Source organism: Sus scrofa, chromosome 6, assembly GCF_000003025.6.
Source record: "Sus scrofa isolate TJ Tabasco breed Duroc chromosome 6, Sscrofa11.1, whole genome shotgun sequence".
NCBI lineage: Eukaryota > Metazoa > Chordata > Mammalia > Artiodactyla > Suidae > Sus > Sus scrofa.
The window spans coordinates 163,148,543-163,169,796 of record NC_010448.4 but is presented as its reverse complement, the minus strand read 5'-3'; the positions used below and the strand labels follow the sequence as shown (position 1 = coordinate 163,169,796).

Here is a 21,254-nt window from a genome sequence, read left to right as displayed (position 1 = left end):
ATGATATTTGCACGGTGAAGGAAGAGGGAGGGGCCGCCTTTTGCTGGAGGTTACTGGCCTTGGAGCCTGGGCTGCTCTGGGCCTGATGGGGCTGCGCAGGCTAAGGTATCAGTACCTTGGTGGGAATCTCTGCCATACACCCTCCCTGACAGCTGGGAGAAGAGGAGATGCTGTGGTCCCCTCAGGCCCTCCCGATGGAAAGCTCGGCTGGCAAGTTTATTTGCCCCCTTCCCCCCGGCCACCAAGTCCAGTGGGTCTTGTGGTTGCCATCTCTCCCTGGGGGGGTCGAGAATCCTGCAAATCTGATCATGTCTCCCCTCACCCAGAATGGCCAGGACCTGCATTCCTTGGCAGGGCACATAAAACAAGGACACTGCCCCTTCACCCTGCTCAGCCCCACCCCCAGGCATTCCCTCTGCTAATAATTGTATCTATTTTTCAAAACAAAATCCATTTTTCCATTCTCTCTCTCTCTCTTGCAGGTGGCCAGTTTAAACGATGTAGGATAAACTTGGCTGGAAGGCAGGGCTCCAGGCTGGCTTGGCTACCGGGGAGTCCCGGGTTCCTTCTGGGGCCAGGCGGAAGCAGCAGAGGCTCCCTGTGAGATGCCATCCTCCTGGTGGATTACTGGAATAGCCAGCGCCAAGCCAAACCGCACACTGGGGACTCCACCTGCCTGCATTGGTTCTGCTGGGCTCCTGGTTGCCAAGGCTTGTCCCCAACATGTCCAACATCAGTGGGACAAGGAAGAGGTCTTTTCCTGCCTGAGGTCTCTTCCAGCACTCGAAGTTCCAGATGTTCCCAGTTCCTGAGACAACATCGGGTATCCTGTCTCTGGCCGTGGCCTAGAATGTTCATTACGTGTCACATCTGCCCATCAGCTTCTCCATCAGATTGTACATGCAACCTTGGAATATAAGGGCCTCCCTGGCTCCATATCTGTGTCCCCGGCCACCCAGCATATGGGTGTTCAGAAACTCCTCAATAAACAACTGAGGGAATAACTGAACAGATGACTGGCCGGTATCTGGGCTCTTGCGTTTTCTATGTGCTCCCTTGCCTGTCTACCTGGACCCGGGCCCTCTGTGTGTGCTTTGACCCTGGGCCCCCGGGGTACAGCTCCAAACCCTGGGTCTGGGTTCCAGTAGAGCTAAGACACATTGTATACAGTCCAAGTCCTTTGACCCACCATCCACCTTCTGGCTGCAATTTGAGTTCATCGAATGAATTGGAAAGGACACAAGAGACTCCTTGGTTCAACGGCACCCTTGAGGGAAGAAGCAATGTCTTATTTATCTTTGATTCCCAATGCCCAGCATAGGACCTGGCACAAAGTGGGTACTTGGTGAATATTTTGTTTGGCATGAACTCCTGTCATACTTTTACACATACGAAAATGAAAGCCCAGAGAGGGGAAATGAGGTCGCTGAGTCACACAGTAATTTTCTGTTGCTCTGGATTCCAGTCTGGCTCCTCTGACTTCTGGGAGGTCAGCACCCGCTGGACCTTTCCTAAGGTCTCATTTCTTGACACAGACCTAAGGTTATATGAAGTAGAACCTGAATTACTTGTTCCAAATTTGATTCCAAAATTGTTCCAAATTTGTCTTTGAACATTGATGGATCCAACATGGATGAATTCATGCTGCTTTAAAGCCATGAAGGCAAAAGGCAACTGATGTGGCAGCATCAGAGCAGAATTTGAAAGCTGAGAGATCTGAGTTTAAGAATCTGTTCATTGCATGACCTTGAGAAAATTCCCTACCTGCCCTGCGCATCCATCTCCTCCCCCATCTCCTGTTCCAAATGGGGACCACAGTGCTTCACTTTCAGGGTTGTAGTAAAGATGGACGCTAATGTGTGCCACGTGCCTGGACCATCTTAATCTTAGATGGTCAGTCACTCACAACGACGCTGTATTTTCAGATTGTACTTCCAAGCGGGCCTGCGGCACCAGGCATCACCTTCGGAGCATTTGCCCTTGCAAAGACGCTCAGTCTCTGTGCCCTGCCATCCTGCTATTTTAATATTCGCAGTGCCACTGTCACTCCAGAACAGCCACTGACCATAAAGTTTGACATTTTGAAGATTAAAGTGCTTTGAATTAGTCATGCACATATGAAGTCATTGTTCCTGCTTGTCCTGCTCCAGAATCTAAAAATGACTTTCAGCAGAGCCTGGTAACTTTCCCTCCACAATCGCCTTCTGGAGAGGAGGGGTGAAAGAGTTCAAGGCCAAGTGAAAACGCACAGTCTCTTGGAAGAAAACCAGAGCAGAGGTGCGATGGGGTGCATCAGCATATTTGGAGAGGGGTCTGCTGTGTCCCCAAGGAACCATGGGGGCTGGAGGGCTGGGGAGGGGTGGGACGAGGCAGGGAAGTCTCAGGAGTGCAGATGCACACACAGGAGCAGAGCGGGCACTGCGGGATTACAGGGCCCTGGGTTCAGAGCCTGCCTCTGCCCCATGCAAGTTGTATGACCTCAGGTAAGTTCATATCTTGAGCCAACATTTTCTCATGAGCAAGACAGAAATAGTGACTCTTTTATAAGGCTGCTGTGGGCATTAAACAAGCTAACAGAGCACGTAGCACAGTGCCTGGCACGTGGCAAGCAATCAGGAAATATTTTCTTTCTCTCGAAAGCTTCCCAACTTTCCAAGGGTCAGACATCTCCTCGTACTTGAAACACTGGGCCTTCCCAGAATTCCAAGGGTGTCCACTTCGCAAACATCATCGCTAAGATGCTTAGCCAAAGGGACATGACCTTGGCTTTTCCCAGACTGCCGGTAGTGCAAATAAGTGGGGCAGATTATAGCCAGTTTTCTCGTGAAGAAGTCAAAAGAAGAATCCCCTTTGCTTTAAAACTAGCTATCTGGTTGCATACGTGTCTGGGGGTGCGACCACCTACCCCCCAAACCCCTGACCTACCGGGAACCCAGGATCATGCAGAATTGTTACACGTAGCAGTAGTTACCACTCCCTACAAGAGACAGTCAGGATGTTAAGTACTTACATTCTCATTTAACCGCACAAAACCCCTGGGAAGTTTGTACTATTATCTCTACGCAGCGGGTAAAGAGGCTGGGGTCCAGAGGAGTGAGGCAGCCTGCCCAAAGGTGTGCAGGGCTCAGAAACAGCAGGGCTAGGGTTTGAAACCAGATCTGTGTGAGGGCGGAACCTCAGGATGCTGACGACTGAGCCACACCCGCTCTAAGACCTTCAGTCCCGGCCCTCGCCTGAGCCTGGACTGGTTGGCAGTTCCGGCTTCTCGATAGTGGAGAGACACGACACTCCCGGAGGGGTAGGGGGTGCAGAAGCCACGGCCCGAGTTAGTGCAGCAGCCAGCTAGACCTCAGACAGCTGAGGCCTGGGGTCTGCTTGGGATTGTGCCCTCGGCTCTCTTCAGGGGACCCTGAGAGGCAACCTCATGGCGCAGATGCTGGCATAGGCAAGGGGATGCTTAAGAGGCCAGAGGTCACTCCTCCCACACGGGTCCCTTGGGGAGAGGTCTCCTTAACAGCTCAGTGCTAGGAAACGCTTTGTGTGGCTTTCGTGTGGCGTGTGCTTTTGTTGCGATTAGCACACGTGGTAAATAAATAAGCACGCAAATTAAAATAACTGGCCCATGGATACATCCACGAGGATGTCACTGGGGCCTGAAGAGATGTCTCCTTACCACAAACCTCCCCCTGGGACACACTAGGAAAAGAGGCGACACCTGACGTCCTTACCGGCCCCCGGTTGTCCCTCAGTTTCCTTCCTTCAGGAGCCCGCTTTGCACACTGTCAAAGCCCACCCTGCCCAGCTAGGGGGGCAGGACAGAGAGGTCAAGATCCCTGAAAGACGGCTCCATCAAGGTGAAGGTCACGTCCCCACCTTTCTAAAGAGCTCAGTAAATGGAATTTGAGTCTGAATCTGTACTGAGGTGTGAGGAGGGGAGAAGTGGGAGGGGGGGAGGACCGGAGAAGAGACAGAGGAAGAACAGATGCCCTGGGGCTGCGGCAGCAAGGAGACAGGAAGGGGAGGGAGTGCCAAGGCCGCCAGTGCCCCCCCCCACCTCCTTCAATCCTCAAGGTCAGTTCAGGGGTCAAATCTCTGAGCATCTGCTCAAGATGGCATAAATGAGGGCATCGGAGTCCAGTGCAGATTCGGGTGCAAGACATTTCCACTGTTTGTCCTGAGAGAGGAAGGGAGCTAGGGGGAAGAGGAGCACGAAGGGAAGCGTGGAGGGGCTGGGGAAGTGGAGGTGGAGGCGATGGGGGCAGGCGGGGTCAGACCAGCAGACAGGAAGAGAAGTGGAGGAGGAGAGAGACCTGGCAGAGGACAGCGGAGGATGTGCCCCTCTCTCCTCACCCCCCAGGGGCAGCTCAGGCCCCACAGTGCTCAGATCCCAGCCCAGACAAAGGGCTGGGCGGCCTCCCAAGGCTCTGCAGGCAGGATGAAGCCAGACTTCCAAAGGCAGCCATGCACCCTGGGGGCCAGGAGAGGGCACTTCAGCCTCAGACAACAGCAACGGGGCTGGCGCTGCTGCTTGGTGGGAGGCCACAGAGGCAGAGGGCGGAGGCGAGGCCAGCCCCCGGCCCAGGGGGAGAGGCGGGGCAGTGACCAGCACCTCCCGCAGGAGCCAGGCCCCTGTGTTCATCCCTGCAGATGGGGCGGTGAGCTGCTTTGGGTCCCCTCAGCGGCCCTGGCCCCAGCCCTGCCCTGCCCTAGGGCAGATTTCTGTCCTGAAGGCCAGGCTGCCTCTCACTTGTCTCCATGCGCCCCCTCTTCCCTTCACCAAGAATCATGCCTTCCTGGAGTTCAGGACATTTCAAACCCATTTCTTGCACACTCTGCCCCCTCCCCGCCACCCTGAGCTGCACAGCCATTCACACCGTGGACAACAGCAGGGAGAGAAGCAGACAGGCACCGAGAGGGAGCATCAGTGGTCTGCAAACCCATTAAAAAATGAAAAATCACACTGCTTTCCGGCCCTTACCTCCCATGAGAAGCCAAGTAGGCTACTGTGTCCTCCACACCGGGACTATGGCGGGCTGACACATGCTGGCTCTGAGCCCCAACACCTAACCCTGTCACACCCCGAGTCTGGGCCTCAGCCCCACGGCTTGACCAGATGGAGCCCAAACCGGACCATTAATGACTTTGTCCTGGAAAAAACTTCTAAACTCTGCACATGTGTACAGAAAATGGAGTCTGACTCTGCTGGAATATCCGAGACCTGCAAACACATTTTTGAGAGGGGTTTCTATTTAAGAATCTTAGGAACCCTTAAGAATCGTAGGAACCCTGCGAGGGCGTTTCCGTGAAACCTTCAGCCTGCACTGATTTCGCCTCTTTGGGATGGCCCGGAATTTTAGAACGCAGGTCCTGCCCGATTCAGTCCTTTACTAGAAATAGTAATGATAACATTATTATTTATTGAGTGCCTAATGTGTGCCAGATGGTAGGAGGTGCCTGAGAATTTAATTCGTTTTCTTTTTCCATCTACTTGAAACACCTGTAGGAGGTAAGCAGCAGCATCCTCTCGGTCACGGATGGGCAAAGTGACGCTCAGAGAGATGGCATCTCTTGCCCAAGGTCACACAACTAGTCCCAAGCAGAGGCAAGTGCTGCCCCCGGGTCCGTCCGGCTCTGAGGGCCAGGCTCTTTCACCCTCTTCTGGAACAAGGGTGTCTCTCAGTTACGTCTCAGCTAGAATCAGCTCCCCGACCATGTGGCTGGTTTCTTCAAAGAAAATGTTCTCTCGTGGGGCAGTTAGGTTTGGATCTGATGGCAGAAGAAACAGTCTCAAGCTTCTAGGCGGGGACTGCTCTGCTCTCCACAAACTGTCACCTGAGTCAGGCTTCCTCCGTCGGACTCTGTTTCTGCACTTCTGGAGCCGGAGACCGCTCGTGCCTTGGGACAGGCACTCAGGGACAACATGCACTCTGCTTGCTTATAAAAGACAGATAATAACACTCATCTCTCTAGATTGTTGGGGGGAATCAAACAAGATGATGGCTCTGGATGCACTTTATACGCTGATAAGGACTGTTCCCTGCCTGAAAAGAGTCCACTCGGGGCTTAGCATCCTGTAGGAGCTCTGTACATGCTGTAAATATATTTTGCTTTGCACTGAAATCTGAGCATCCTCCGTCTCTCCTCTCTCGTCTCCCCTGACTCCGGGCAAAACCTGCTTCCCTGGACAGCAGTGGTCCTGACCTCCTCCCCCGGCTCAGTTGCACCTTCCATCCTCCCAGCCTCAGCTCCACGGCCCGCCTCTCATCAACACACCAGGCACGGCCACCACCTCAGTGAAAGGCCCTTGTCTCAGACAGGGTTGGCAGCTGCCTCCTCTTATTGGCAGGACATTTATCATCTTGAGGAAAATATTGACGGATAAGAAACCCCAGACAGACAGCGTGTCCCGCGGGCATGCAGCCTGCTGCTTGGGAAGTGAGGTTTGAGGGGCTGGGCTCCAGGTCTTACTGGAAGAAGAGGGAGGGTTGATGGTCCTGAGGCGAATGACCTGTGCCCACAGCGGTTGACAAAAGCCTAGACATGACTGTGTCCAGTACACAGAGGTTCGATAAACGTGACTCAGATCCAAGCTCAACAGGCCCTTTGAATGAGGCCTGGAGGATGGAGGCTCCGTGTCCAAACCCTTCATTTCACAGATGGGAAAGTGGGGTCCCAGAAAGGCTAGTGATTTGCTCAGGATCACACAGCAAGTCAAAGGCAAAGAGCAGGTGAACACAGCCCACAGCTCATGAGTCTCATATCAGAACACGGTCCACTGTGCTTCGATGCCAGTAAGATATGGCCAAACCTCTGGCCAGATGCGATGACCTGTGAAACCAGAACTCCGGGTTCCTTGGGAAATCAGGAAAAGGGGACCCTTGGACTGACTTGCAGAGGTGGTCTCCAGGGAGCATGTAGTTCCAAAGATGGAAGAGTGGGAAGAAGGCCAGGCGGAGTGTATCTGGTGAGCTGGACAGTCATCCACCCGTCTCCTTTCTCCAGCTGCCCATGTCCCATCATCCCCACTGCCTACAGTGTGAGTTTGGCAGCCAGACCCCAGTCCCTCACCAGCTGATTCCCAAAGCCCTCTCCACCCTCACTGCCTCTCACTCCCCGACTTGCACTCCGAGGCCTGGCCTTGTGCAGTGTAGGGAAGCAGCTCTCTCAGGGCTCAGGACCCTGTGCCCCTGGCCCTCCACCTGCAAGGCCCTTCCCTGGCCACTCCTGTGCCCTCCTCTGTCACAACACTGCATTGCAGTACTCTCGTGACTGCCCTCCCACCACACTGGGAGGTCACTGCCATCATGTCTGCATCCCCAGAAACCAGGCCAGGCCTGGGCACATGCTAGGTGCTCAGTAAGTATGACCCTGTTTTTATTCAAAGAAGAGCTGCCTCCAGTGGCTCTTGTTCTGACCTCCAGGGCCACTCCTGCTCTCTGATGGCTCTTAGAAAGTGAGCATAGCACGGAGTTCTCCTATGGCACAGCGGGTAAGGATCTGGCTTGCCACTGCAACAGCTTGGGTCATTACTGTGGTGCGGGTTTGATCCTTGGCCCAGGAACTTCCACATGCCATGGGTGTGGGGGCTGGGGGCAGTGGACAAAAAAGCAAAGCAAAGACTAAATGTTTTCTTGCCCAGGAAAATATCCCCAATTCCCTGACCAGTTCCTTACAGGTATAGCACTAGGTAAGGTGACCAACTGTCTTGCTTTGCCCGGGACTGTCCTGGTTTGAGCACAAGTCCCTGTCCCAGGAAACCCCTCAGTCCCAGGCACACCTGGACCGATGGTAAGCCTTGTTTTGTCTCCCCTCTTGTCTTTGTTCTTCAGAACCTGTGCACCTTTTCCTCAACATTCTGCAGGGAGGGGGATGGGCAGAGATGAACGTAGGCGCCAAGGGTCAATGCCAACAGGGCAAAGAGCGAGCAGCCCCTCCTCGCTCCCAACATCTGCTTCTGTTGATGCAGCCAATCAGCATCAATTTTAGCAGGAGGAGAGCGTGTGGGTGTCAGGGTGGGTACCTTGGCCTTGTGGACTAATAACACTGAGCTTAATAACGCCAATTAAGATGCTTCAGTCATTGCACCACGTCGGAACCCTCATTCCCCCAAATCAGTACTGCTAAAGCTGCTTTTGTTTTGTTTTACTGTAAAGGCAGAAAAATGTCAATACCTTTGTTCTTAATACTGCCTAAGCCCTTCAAGGGTTCCAAGCATTCATTCATTCATTCAGCAATTACGGTCGGACACCTACAGTGTGGTAGACGGCCCCTCTCGGGGACCTTTGGGCGGGTCAAAGACTCAAATCTGTGGCTGGTTGGAAGAAGTGCGGGGTAGAGACCTTCTGCTTCGGGACCTCTCCCCACATCTGTGCAATAAGATAACAGAAACGCAAGTGTGTGTATAAGTGTGTAAGGGAATGTGAGTATAAACCAACGGGTTCAAGTGACTGAAGAACCAGCCAGCATTTCTCTGACCGTCAGCTAACAGCCACGATCCGGAGACAATATCAACTCTTTTTATCATCAACTTGGTTTCCATGGAGCCTTGCAGCGCTGCTGGTGAAAGCTGACAGTTATCGCCATAAAGTAACTTTACAACTTTGTAATTTGTAGCTCTCTGCTGTCAGTAATATTAACAGCATTTCGAATTATGGCTATAAACTTGACAACAGCAGATAAAACCCGTAGAAACCTCATGTGGGGGATGAGGGAGGCTGGGAAGGTAATGACATTTTGGTTTCCTAGGCCTGGGCAGAAGGCCCCCTTCGATCTGGACGTGGGAGACCGCAGGGCCCAGGCAGGGTTAACCGAGAGCAAGGCAGCTCCGCCGGGGCATCCGGAGGCGGGGTCTGGGTGACATGCATGTCAAGGCTGGGGGACAGGGGTTACAGAGAGCTGGGCGGGAGGATGGACAAGAGCTGGCCGGTGGGGCCCAGCCTCTGGGGGGGGGGGTTGTCCTACAGGAAATGGGAGGCAACTGGGCCAACTGCGGAGCAGGGAGGAAGGCAAGACAAAGCTGACCAGGCAGCATGTTATTTGACTTCTCTGGGCTTTAGTTTCCCTGTATGTAGAAGGTCCTTATCTCAAAGGCCAAACATCAAATGGTTCTTTTGGTATCTACCTATCTATCTATCAATCTACCTAGAAATAAACTTGGAGGTCATACCGTTTTATCTTCTAATCTAAAGATAGGAAAATTCGGACCCAAAGGGAAGGGGACTCCTCAAACCCACATGGCAAGTTGGAAGCAAAGCTGATCCTCTAATGCGTGGAGCCTGACCCATCTCATGAAGCATCTCAATATTCTTATTTTTAAAATTACTACTACTACTATTAGTCATGCATTCATTCAACCAGCCATTCCGTAAGTGTTCATATTTAAAGACCAAATTGTAGTCCATGTCCACATAAGGAGAAAAAAAATTAAAACAGCTTCAGTCCAGCTTAGTTTTCTGTCCCCAAAACCCTCTTATTGAAGGCTTGACCTTGGCCGTCACAAACAGGAAGTGGGAAGTAAGGACCTAGGTATCTTTCCATGCCACCCAACAGGTCAGACCCCATTGCTTCCTGTTTTTCTGCCTAAAAAGTGAAGCCTCCTCCCCATGAAAGAAAGTCCGGCCACTCCCCCACTCCTCCAGCTAAACATCTCAGCACGTAGACATATTCTGATAATGCACTATCCTATTAGTGAGCCAGTTTAGCAGATACTGAGGTCTGCTTCCATTTCATTCACTCATTCATGTTCACAGAAAGTTTACCTAGTACCAGGCTTTAGCCAGAGAGGTAAAGTGATTTAACCAAGGCCACACAGCTTTATGGGGAGAAGGGGCAGAAGGCCATCCTGGAATTGGAATCCTGACTCCCAGGCCAGCATTCTTCTCATCACCTCAAAGGAAAGCACACCGTGACTGTGTACACCAAGAAAATCACTTCCTTCATTATGAGGAGGCTTCACTTTTTAGGCAGAATAGGAAGCCATATCGTAGCTTGTAGAAAAGTCCATCCAAAGCCCAGGTCTCTCCCCACAACTTCCAGCTCATAGATCCACCTTCTTACCAAACTTCTCCACTTGTATTCACATGAGCCCCACTTCACACATCCCAAACAGAGCTCAGAATACCCCCTCTCCAACAGTCTATATTTAAGGAGTTGGCCCCACCGCTCACTTTGTTGTTCAAGTGAAAAAGCCAGGCGTCTTCCTCGACTTCTTCCTTCACCCCCACACCCAAGCAATCACCAGAAGGACTCAATCCTACTGATTCGCTGTTAGAACACATAATTAAGATGGAATTGTCTTCATGTTGGTTTCAGCTGAACTCTCGGGTCTATAGACAGCACATTTCAAAGTGAGGCAGGACTTGCAAAAGGAAGCTTGAGCTCTTTCTCAGACAAGAGGGCTGCTGGACAGCGTCGTGAGTGCCCCAGTGGACGTGAACCACCCGATCACCAGGGTCGGAGGGAAGAACCATGAGCCAGCGGCCTGAGCAGGTGCACTCGCCCCCGACAGCAGCTCCCCAGGCCCGGGCAGCTGTGTCTAAGGAAGCTCACAGGGATTGCCCAGGCCCTCGCAGCGAGTACCAGTCCCCCTAGGCCTTCCCAACCCTTTCTTCCTGGCCCTCATCCTACTCGGCCTTGGAGGGGACGGAGGCAGGGGGCGGGGGGGGGCAGAAGTCCAGTTGGGGAAACAGGCGTCTCCCCCAGCAGCCTGGCTGAGACAGGCCTGGGCTAGGAGAGGGAGGGGTTTTACTCTAAAGAGGTTTGACGGCTGTGATTGGGCCAGATACAGTCAATGTTGAACTGAGACTGTCTTGTGACCAGAATTAATGAGAAAACTTAATTTCCTGAGAGTGGCTGGAGAGTCACAGGATCTGCAAGAGCTTCTTCTTCTGGCTTTTTTTTTTTTTTTTTGGTAGAGGCTGATAGTTTCTAGACCAGGGAGGGACTGAACCCAGGCCACAGCAGTGAAAGCAGAGAGTCCTAACCACTAGACCACCAGGGAACTCCTACAAGAACTTTCATAGCTCTACATCTAGATGTATAATCTGTATGCATCTATCTGTAGGGTTGATGGGAGATAGAAATATTTTATAATGTACCCTGTGAGTGCTGCTTGTTCAATGGGCCTGTTCCATAGTTCACAAATCTTTCTCCTCCTATCCATGGTCTGGTTCTGCTTGTTGGTATTTATCACCTGCTGCCTCTGGGCCAACTCCAACTTCCTTCCAGGACTCAGCCTCTCTCTGGCATCTGACCTCTCTCCTGCATGGCTCCCTCTGCCAGGAAGGTGATTCCACTCTTCTTCCTCTGTGTGCAGCCCACCTGTCCTGGAGGTCTGGGCCCCAATGTGTCTCTTCCTCCAGGAAGTCTTCCTTCCCTCTCCCTCCTCACCTCTCCTGCAGAGCTTCTGCCAGAGCACTTGACCCGCTCCTCCTTAACCCTTAACTCTCTCCTCTCACAACTGTCCCTCTGCTTGAAGGAAGGAACCATGCCCTACTTACCCACCGATTTCTAGTGTGCAGTAAGTTTTGTTGGAGGGATTCATGAATAAATGGCATCTTCAAGGTCTGCTGTATGTTTCAGAGGACCCAGCACAAGGCACACAGGAGCCTTTGAATTGAGATCAAGACAACTCACTGAATTCTAAACCTCCGTCTTTTCTCTTGGCCACACAAGTCACTCCCTTCTCCCAGAGCCCAGCACCTTCTGATTTCAAGGTGTCCACAGCTATAAGCCCGTGTGGAAACTCATCTGATGGTCTGCTTAGGACCCTAGGTCTCTGTTCCCAAAGTTCTTCTCATCCATTACATCAAAGCGCTATTTCCTTTTGGCTCGTAACCAGACCATAAACAAAGGCCAGAGAAACGCTGGGTTATTTTATGATTCCAGTTTAGCCTTACTATGTCTCTCTCTCTTTTTAAAATCATTTGAACAAAGTATTTATTACTGGCAGCCCAGTAAAATGTAAGATTTGTCGAAGACTGGCCCAACATTCTCAGGAACTTATCATTTCACAACAACAACAAAAACAACGAACCACAGGAAGGAAGACGATGGAACTGGTATTTAATGGCACTGAGTTTGTGCCCAGGGCCTTCTCCGCTTCCTCTCACGTATCCCCCAGAACAACCCTGTTGAGCGACAGTCATTATTCTCACTTCCCAGACGAAAAAACCGAGGGCAAGAGTGGTTAAAGGATTGGGTTAGGGCCCTCAGAGAGCATGATGCAATGCAGGACTCACACCCACAACCCTGACCCAGAGCTGTGTTCTTGCTTCGGCCTAGACAGAGGCCACCAGCCTGAGCAGGGCCTCTGAGGATGGCTTCCTCTTAGATGCTGCTGAAAGTTCGGAGTCTTCCTCTCGCATCTTTACTCACAGTTTTGCATATCTTTTAGACAGTTCATAGGCTCTTCTTGAAGCCCATCCATAAACCCCTCAATTAAGAACACAACTAAAAGAATGAAAGTAGCAATGCGCTTGGCTAGATCAGCTGTGCAGGATTTTGTACGGACTGACCCTGTTAGACTGAAACTCCTCTGCTCATGGAATCACTCAATCTGAAGACTCCTACACCACACAACTCTGGATTCTTGATATCATACATTCATCTAAGGATGGAATTATAAAATTTTAGAATTTAGAATCAGGAAAATCTTAAACCATCAGAGCTGGAAGGGACCAGAATAGAGACCAGTCCACACAAAAGTCACGCTGGGACAGGCAGGAAGAAACAGACACTGGCCTAAAAGAAGGGACAGGGCCTGCTTGAGGCCACCCAGTGACAATGATGGGATCAGGATTCCAACCCCAGGTGCTGGCTTCAAAGGTGGATCATGGGATTGAAGATTCAACCAGCAGAAGGAAATTCACGCAGTCTGCATGGAGCTGAGCTAAGTGGGGACAGAGGAGGCACTGGTGGCATACCTACCAGGTGCCAGACAGTGCCAGGAGATTAGAGATTAGAGATCTATTGCATCATTTCACGTCCCTGCTAATCCTGCAAGGTGAGTATTACAATTTTTATTTTACAAATAGGGAAAGAGGCTCAGGGTGGGGGGATAACCAGCCCAAGGTCACACGGCTAGGGAGGAATCAGTGACGGTCCATTGCTCTATTTCCCTGATGTAGTGGAGAAGAGGTTCAGAGATTAAGACCCCGGTAGTGCTTAGCCGGTGCTTTTCCAGGGAGAAAAGTCAAACGGACAGATACAGATGTTCTAGAGGGGGGCGAGAGGGTGAAATAGCCCTTGGGATTCCTCGCCTCCCCTAGCCCTTCCCTGGTCCCAGGCTCCTCCAGCCTCCTCTGAATGACAGACGTAAAAACCTCACTGCGGGAACTGCACGTGCCCATGGCGTGAACCAGTTGGCCTTCTGAGGTCAAGGTCCCCAATCAGGGTGACGAACCCACCAACGCGGCCACCGGCCTCGTGCTCCAACAGCCTCAACCACCTTCCTTAGCACAGATGAGGGCCCACATTCACAGGCACAGAAGCCTTTTCCGGTGTTTGAACCAATAGCGGCTCGATGTTTAAAGCTTGCGGGGCACACTCACTCTGTTCCATTTGACCTCCTCGTACCTCTGTGGGGTGAAGGAGCCCTTGGTCGTCCTGCTACCGACAAGTGAGGCACAGGGAGGTTATATAACTCGCCCAAGGTGACACACCCAGGAAGGGGCTGAGCCTGGATTCAAACACCGAGGTGTCTGAGTTGAAAGTCTGCCCTTTTCATGAGTGTCTCTCTTTAACTCCCGGAGCAGGGGTGAGGGACGTGGTGCCTTTGGGAAGGTGAAGCCGCTCGCCTCGGGGAGGTGAGAGGACGTGCCGAAGGGCGCTCTCTGGGACGATGCTGGTGCTGTCATCAGAGCCAGGTCTCCTGACTCCCAGTCTGGAGGACGCCCTCCTGCCCACATTGCCATTCCCATCAGACCATGTAATTTCTTTTTCTGATTGGGACACGGAGCCGGCAGCCAGCAAAGATCACAATCTGTCTGCCTGAAGTCTCTCTCTGCTATGAGACGAAGATCTTTAAAAAAAATTCCTTCCAAACACGAACCAGGTTAAATCACTGCCGTGCGTGTTGACTTGATCGGAACGTCCCTGGAGAAACTCCAGGTTCTTGTTCTTGTCCCCGGATGACGGAACAGGACGGGTGGTCCAGCAGCACCCTGGCCGGCTGGGCTCGCGCGCAGCCTCGCTGTGCATCACCCTTAACCCCTTCCCACCCCTGGCTCCCGGTCCCCGCTGACACTCGTCTCCACCCAGTCACTTAAGCAGGTCCTCTCGGGTTTACCTTCTAAATATCCCACAGCCGGATCAGGTCCCCCCGGACTGTCATAAAGGCCACCTAGTGTGTTCCATGCCCACAGCCTTGCCCCTCCAAGCTCTCGTCCCACCGCAGCCAGGGGGGCTTCCTTCTGCGGCTCTCCCCCGCTTTCCTCGTCCTTACAGTTCAAAGGCCTCACCAGCTGCCGTTTGGGTCCCATCTGCCTCTGAGGTCCTTGGGCCAGACTGGACCCCTTACAGCTCCTTCAGCTGCCATCCCGCCTCCCCTCCCTGTCCGCAAGCCCCTCCCTCTGACCACCCACTCAATCTCAAAACCTCAGCATAGACGTCCCCTCCGCTGGGGAGGCTTCCCTGACCTCACACTGTGTTTGCATCTCCTCCTGCTTCCGTGCGCAGACATTTCCACCTTTGGCATGTTCGCCGCTGCATCCCCTGTGCCTAGAACTTCACCCGGCTTACGGCAGACACTCAACATTGCTTTTGGGGCAGGGGGGCATGGTGTGCATTGGCTTGGTGTGGGGTCTCAGTTCTCAGGTCCAGGATTGAACCGGAGGCACAGCAGTGAAAGCACTGAGTCCTAACTACTAGGCCACCAGGGAACTCCCTCAACATGTATTTTTATTTATTTTTTATTTATGTTTTAATATTTATTTATTTATTTTGGTCTTTTGTCTTTTTAGGGCCGCACCCGTGGCACATGGAGGTGCCCAGGCTAGGGGTCTAATCGGAGCTGTAGCTGCCGGCCTACACCACAGCCACAGCAATACCAGATCCGAGCTGCGTCTGTGACCTACACCACAGCTCACGGTAACGCCAGATCCTTAACCCATGGAGCGAGGCCAGGGATCGAACCCACAACCTCATGGTTCCTAGTCGGATTTGTCTCCACTGCCCCACGACAGGAACTCCACTCAACATATGTTTTTAAATGAATGTTTCCCATGGCTCTCTGGAATCTCTCCACCACAGAACTTTCCTCTTCCCTTTTCCATCTTCCTAAGTAGACCAAAACTTGGAGTCATGCCTTCCTGCTCACTCTTTTACCCAGGGGCCCAGAGGATGATGGCGTGTTTGCTTCTGATGAACCAGGATCAGGTGATAAGCGGAGGAAGGTCTGGGTCTGGGCCAAGGGAGGGGTGTTCCCCCAAGACACACATTTGCTTCCCACACAAAAGCCTGTTGGCGGCGCCGAGACAGGGGAGGGGAACACATCGATTCTGACATCGGGAATCAGCCACAAACTAAGCGCAGGCCATCTTTGGAGGGACCCCCAGCTCACTGAGAGAAGAGCCTCACGTGGGACCCTCGGGGCACAGGCTCAGACTCTCTCCCAGGCAACTCTCTCTACTTGCTTTGCCAGGACCCGGGGCGGGCTCAGCAGGGGCAGTGTGGGATATGCCTGTGTGTGGACCACAGGAGTGAGGGATCTTGGAGTTATGGGCCATACGATATCGTGTGTGTGTGTGTGTGTGTGTGTGTGTGTAGGGGGCAGTGTGGCGCACAGAGATGGCCAGGACTTTGGAAGCCAAGGGCACCCTGCATCAGAGCAGAGCTCCTGCAGTGGCCTGTGTCCAGGGAGTCAGTAAAGCAGACCTCAAGACGCCTGTCCCAGTCTGGCCACTGGGGGTGGGAGGTGGGGGCGCTCTCAGTCCTTATCAGCATCTCTCCAGGGCTCTACTGGACCTGGACCTGGCCTGCCTACGGCTCACCCCTCCCTCTGAGGCCGTGACCCTCCCCCCATGGTCCCAGGTAGGTCACTGGACCCCCAGAGCCACGAGGGTGCAGCTGACAACATGGACTAGTGCTGTGTTCTATCACGGCCAGAAAGGGAGTTTTCCTGCACAGTAAGAGCTCCAGAAACGCTGCCCAGGCGTTGATTCAAGGCTGCGAGGAGCACACTGCCACCTCCAGGGAGAGAGAATCTGTACATAGAGACAGTGAATAGCATCCCTGCCCTTTCTTCTCCATCAGCTGTAATTCGTTCTCTGAGAACACTAAGCGTTCAGAAAGGAGAAGTGGGTCAACTCAGAAAACAAAAGGGTGAAGAAAAGCACAAACCGTCACAACTTTGAGATGAAAATCAACCCTCAGGAAGCTAGAATGACTAAATAATCCCTCAAAAATAAAAAAAAATCAAGCAAGCTAGAAAGTGACTTCTAATTTCATCGTGACAGGGCTTCAGGGACATTTGGGGGCCTTTTGAGGGCATCTTATGAGGACGCCAAGAGGAAAAGTGAGTTGGCAAAGGAAAGGCAAAGGCAGGAGAAGGTGCACAGAGGATGGGAGGGAAGGCGGGGAAGAGGCAGGGAGGCTGAGGGGAGAGAGGAAAGGAGGGTGGGGGAGGGAACTAGAGACGGGGGGGTGGGCAGGGGGGACACAGCCCAAGGAGTAAGGAGAGAAAAACAGCAGGTGGGCATGGAGACAGAAGGAGAGGGGACAGGGCAGAAGAAATAAGCGAAAGGGAAACCAGCAGAGGGAAGAGAGCGCGAGCGAGCAGGGGCACAGAGAGATGGGAGGGGAACGGATGTGTTCAGGCTGCGAAGGAGTCAAGACCCTCAAAGGGAGAGATGGGAGCGGCACAGGTATGGGGAGGCCAAGGGTCCAGGTGCCTGGGGAAGCCTTGCGACGTCGCAGAGGTAGATGCAAGAGGGTGTCCAAAAGGAAGGCAAGGGGCAAACAGGACAATCCAATGATGCCACCAGCAGAATTAGCCACGTCCATCCTCAGCCCAGAGTCTCAGCCCTCACCTGAGTTGGAGACAAAATTCCCTGACCTACCTCATAAATCCTGGCAGACCTGGATCCTCTCGGCTGGACGTGAGCTGGCCCAGGGCTGGGGGAGGTAGGGGGAGCTGCCAAGGATACAGGCTTCCTCCGTGTAGGGCACAGCATCCGTGGTGCCACCGAGGATGTAGCTGTAGAAGGAAACCTCCAATGTGTAGCAGTAGGAGGTGTGGTCCAGCAGCCCACCGAGGAAGCGACGGCCAGTTCCTGCTTTCACGGCATCCCGGTTGAAGGATGTGCTGGACTGTGAAGGACAGAGAGGGGAGGAGAAAATCAGGCTGGGCACCTGCTGCTTAGGGACCCTGAGCAAATCTCCCAGCCCCTCCGAGTCTCAGCTTCCCCATCTGAAACATGGGATATGAGTCCCACATCGCGGGATTATTAGAAGGACAGATTAAATTAACAATTAAGTGATGGAGAAAAGACTTGTGGCTGCCTGATGGGAGAGGGAGGGAGTGGGAGGGATCGGGAGCTTGGGCTTATCAGACACAACTTAGGATAGATTTACAAGGAGATCCTGCTGAGTAGCATTGAGAACTTTGTCTAGATACTCATGTTGCAACAGAACAAAGGGTGGGGGAAAAAATGTAATTGTAATGTATACATGTAAGGATAACTTGATCCCCTTGCTGTACAGTGGGGAAATAAAAAAAAAAATAACAAAAGAAATAAGGACCTTGAAGCTAAAAAAAAAAAAAAACACACAAAAAAAACAAAAAACACAATTAAGTGAAAGCATCAGCCCAGTTCTTAGGGCACAGTAACCTCCATGTAAGAAATATTCGTGGGAGGTCCCATGGTGGCGCAGAGGAAATGAATCCAACTAGTAACCATGAGGTTGAGGGTTCGATCCCTGACCTTTCTCAGTGGGTTGGGGATCGGGTGTTGCGGTGAGCTGTGGTGTAGGTCACTGATGCGGCTCAGATCCTACACTGCTGTGGTGTAGGTTGGCAGCTGTGGCTCTGATTCGACCCCTAGCCTGGGAACCTCCACATGCCACAGGTACAGCCCCCTCCTCCAAAAAAAAAAAAAAGTTGTGGGAATTTGAGTGAGAACAGATGGAGCAAGGAAAACTAGAGAATAAGAAGGAATTACAATGATAATCATGATTGAATTTCAATTTTACAGTTTTGTTTCCCATGTAGTCACTCACTCAGGCTTCACAGTAACCCCTGGACGTGGGTGTCACAGTGCTGTCTTTCTAGGTGAGGATATGGAGGTGCCTAGTAAGGGACACAGTACAGAAAGGACCCAGGACCCTGTGGACCCCAGACACCTGCACAAAACTCCTCCTCTGCCAGCGACAGCTGAGCTCCCGCTCAGCCTCAGCAGGGAGCAGGGACACGGCTGCTTCTTCCCATGGGTGTCCTCTACCCATCACAGTGGGTGCAGACAGGGAAGAGCCAGCAGGCCAGTGTCTCAAGTCCGCCCTTCAAAAATGTGTGAGAGGTCAGGAAACCTTCCTTACTTGTCTTAGCCTCCTTTTCCCATCTATAAATCAGAGGGAATAAGCATATCTCTTTCACAGAGTCATGAGGGTCAGCTTCCTTGGGATTAGACAGGATTTCTATGCTAACCCATGGAGGTCTAAGCAAATGAAGAGACTGGGCTTCTTGCTTGTTTGCTTTTTAGGGCCACGCGTGTGGCATATGGAAGTTCCCAGGCTAGTGGGTGAATCAGAGCTGCAGCTGCCAGCCTAGGCCACAGCCACAGCAACACGATCGGCGCTGCCTCTGCGACCTACACCACAGCTCACAGCAACGCCAGATCCCCCACCGTTCGAGGCCAGGGATCAAACCCATGTCCTCATGGATACTCGTCAGGTTCGTAACCCGCTGATCCACAACGAGAACTCCAGAGACTGGCTGTGATAAAAGAAAGCATGTCTTGCTCAGCAGAATATAAGAGAAGAAGGAAAAGAGGGAGGAGAAGAGGGAGAAAGAAAACAGCAAACCAAGACAGACAGAGAGAGAGAGATGGAAAGAGAGAGAGCTGAGTGTGTGCAGGCGTGCATGCGCGCGCATGCATGCATGTGTGTGTGTGCAATCTGAGTGCCAGATCTGGAAGAACAGCTCAAGTCCATGTGCTGAAACCCGACTCTCTCATTCTAGAGTTGGGTCTGGAGGATCAGAGAAGCGCAGAGGAGAGGTGCCCTGAGCTCTTAAGGAGGCTGCAACGCAGGAACATCCTCAGGCAAGGCCAGAAAGAAAGCTCCCAGACTGCACCCCTTTTGTGGGCCCTGGAAACCTCACCCCCATCGGGGCTCTGAGGCCTGTGGCCCAGCCTCCTGGAAAACGACAGTCTCCCAGGGTCTCCTCCAGGAGATTATGGTCTGCTCTGAAACCAGAGTGGGTTCAGAAAGTCAAGCACTGGCTACCTACAGAGATACCCACAGAAACAAGCATGGCGGTTGTTATCCCTGAGTGGCAAATGACGAGCCATCTTAATGCTACTTGCTTCAAACGCTGCGTGACCTTGACCTAGATACTCAACTTTTTAATTTTTTTTTTTTTTTTTTTTTTTTTTGCATTTTAGGGCCGCATTCATGGCATATGGAGGTTCCCAGGCTAGGGGTCCAATCGGAGCTGCAGCTGCTGGCCTACACCACAGCCACAGCAACGCCAGATCCGAGCTGCGTCTGCCACCCTACACCACAGATCACAGCAGTGCCAGATTCTTAACCCACTGAGCAGGCCCAGGGATCGAACTTGCATCCTCATGGATTCTGGTCGGCTTCGTAACCTGCTGAACCACAACCGGAACTCCTAGACTCTACTTCTCTGGGCTATCAGTGTCTCTTGGGTATAAAGAGTGGATTGGGCTAAATGATCTCCCAGTTCCTTTCCTGGTCTGGAATTCAAAGATTCTGGGATTCAAAGCTCATCTTACCTCATGGAGAAACTCATCATTTCCCCTAATGTCCTGGCCTGAAGCAACGGGCAGGCAAGTTTTCAGCTCATCAGCTTCAAAAATTGCCAGGACCTTTGTGGGCCTTTCCCCCTCTAGCCACGTGGAAATAACAGACCTCAGAGATTTCATATCAAAACAAAGGCAAATGTGCAAAAGCTCTTTCCCGTGTCCCCACACTGCAGGCTGATCCCCCTCCTTATCTTCCAATATTACTTTTTGCTGCAAATTACTCTAACGGCAGCCCACAGCCTCTCCAGGCCTTCCCGGCATGTGAGGGTGTAGGAACAGCAGGCTGTGGAGTCTGTTGAGGTCTTTACTGCCCACAAAGCATTTTCCTATTTATCACAGCCTTTGTCCTCCCAGAAACGTATGATGCAGGCACGGCAGAAAACCATCACCCACAAAGTACTGACAAAGAAACTGAGGCCCAGAAAGGGGGGTGAAGGCAGAGAACGGCAGCCGTATGACCCCCTCGGGCAGACAGGCCAGCCTCCTACTAAAAGGAGGAAGGTCAGAGGTCCACGAAAGCCCCGGGCAGGGCCTGGCCCTGGGAGGAGCTCAGCTGCTCGTCCTGTCCACGCTGGAGTCGGGTCAGCTCAACACCCTCCAGCTCCTCAGACAAGCCAAGCGTCTCCCTCCCCACTGGGGGATGAGCTGCTTGCGGGCGCAGACAAAGCGCGTTTACCTCTATCTTCATCACCCACGCGAGCCCCAGGGAGGAGCAGGTGTTCTCTGAATGGCAAAGCAAACAGCTGAGTGAGGAGAAAGACGGGGAGCGAAGGGCAGGAGGGAGGGCGGCCTGGGGCGGGGAGCCGGGGCTGGCGGACAGGGAACTCTGGACTCACGTAGGAGAAGTCCTCGGCATTCTGGCAGAGGAGCTTGGGGAAGACGGCCTGCCTCTGGAAGCGCTCCTCATCCTCAAAGATGTTGCCGTACATGAAGCCGTTTGTCATGGTGGAGTGGGCGTGGATGTCGATATAAAACTCCAGGCTCGTTTTCTGTGGGGAGAAAGGACGACCAGTGAGAAGTCAGGGCCCCAGAGCTGGCCTTACACACACACACACACACACACACACACACACACACACACCCCACACTTCCTTTTGAGCCAGCCCCATAGCAATCACTTGCGCTGGGATTGCAGGCCTTGAGACCAGTGAGGCTCCATCTCTCCTTACTCTCAACACCGTCTGCCTTCAGGGTCTGAGAGCACTGCCGTTAGCAGCCCTCCTCAGAGGTCTTCTAAAGAAGTAATGCCTGCCCAGGCTACTTAATACACTC

The 21,254-nt window shown here is 52.6% G+C and overlaps 2 protein-coding genes across 3 annotated transcripts in view; one reads left to right on the top strand and one right to left on the bottom strand.

Annotated features, from left to right (window-relative positions):
* LOC102157940 overlaps nt 1-2,114 on the top strand; it is a 59,272-nt gene extending 57,158 nt beyond the window's left edge. Inside the window, exon 5 of the transcript XR_297449.2 lies at nt 483-2,114. The gene's annotated coding sequence lies outside the window, so the exon portion shown is untranslated. The remainder of the gene's footprint in view (nt 1-482) is intronic.
* AGBL4 (ATP/GTP binding protein like 4) overlaps nt 1-21,254 on the bottom strand; it is a 1,262,788-nt gene that overhangs the window by 46,486 nt on the left and 1,195,048 nt on the right. For both annotated transcript variants that reach the window (XM_021097823.1, XM_021097822.1), the window contains exons 10-11: nt 20,819-20,971; nt 17,145-17,307 (exon numbers count right to left, since the gene is read on the bottom strand). In XM_021097823.1, the coding sequence (XP_020953482.1) occupies nt 17,145-17,307; nt 20,819-20,971 (316 nt within the window). The remainder of the gene's footprint in view (nt 1-17,144; nt 17,308-20,818; nt 20,972-21,254) is intronic.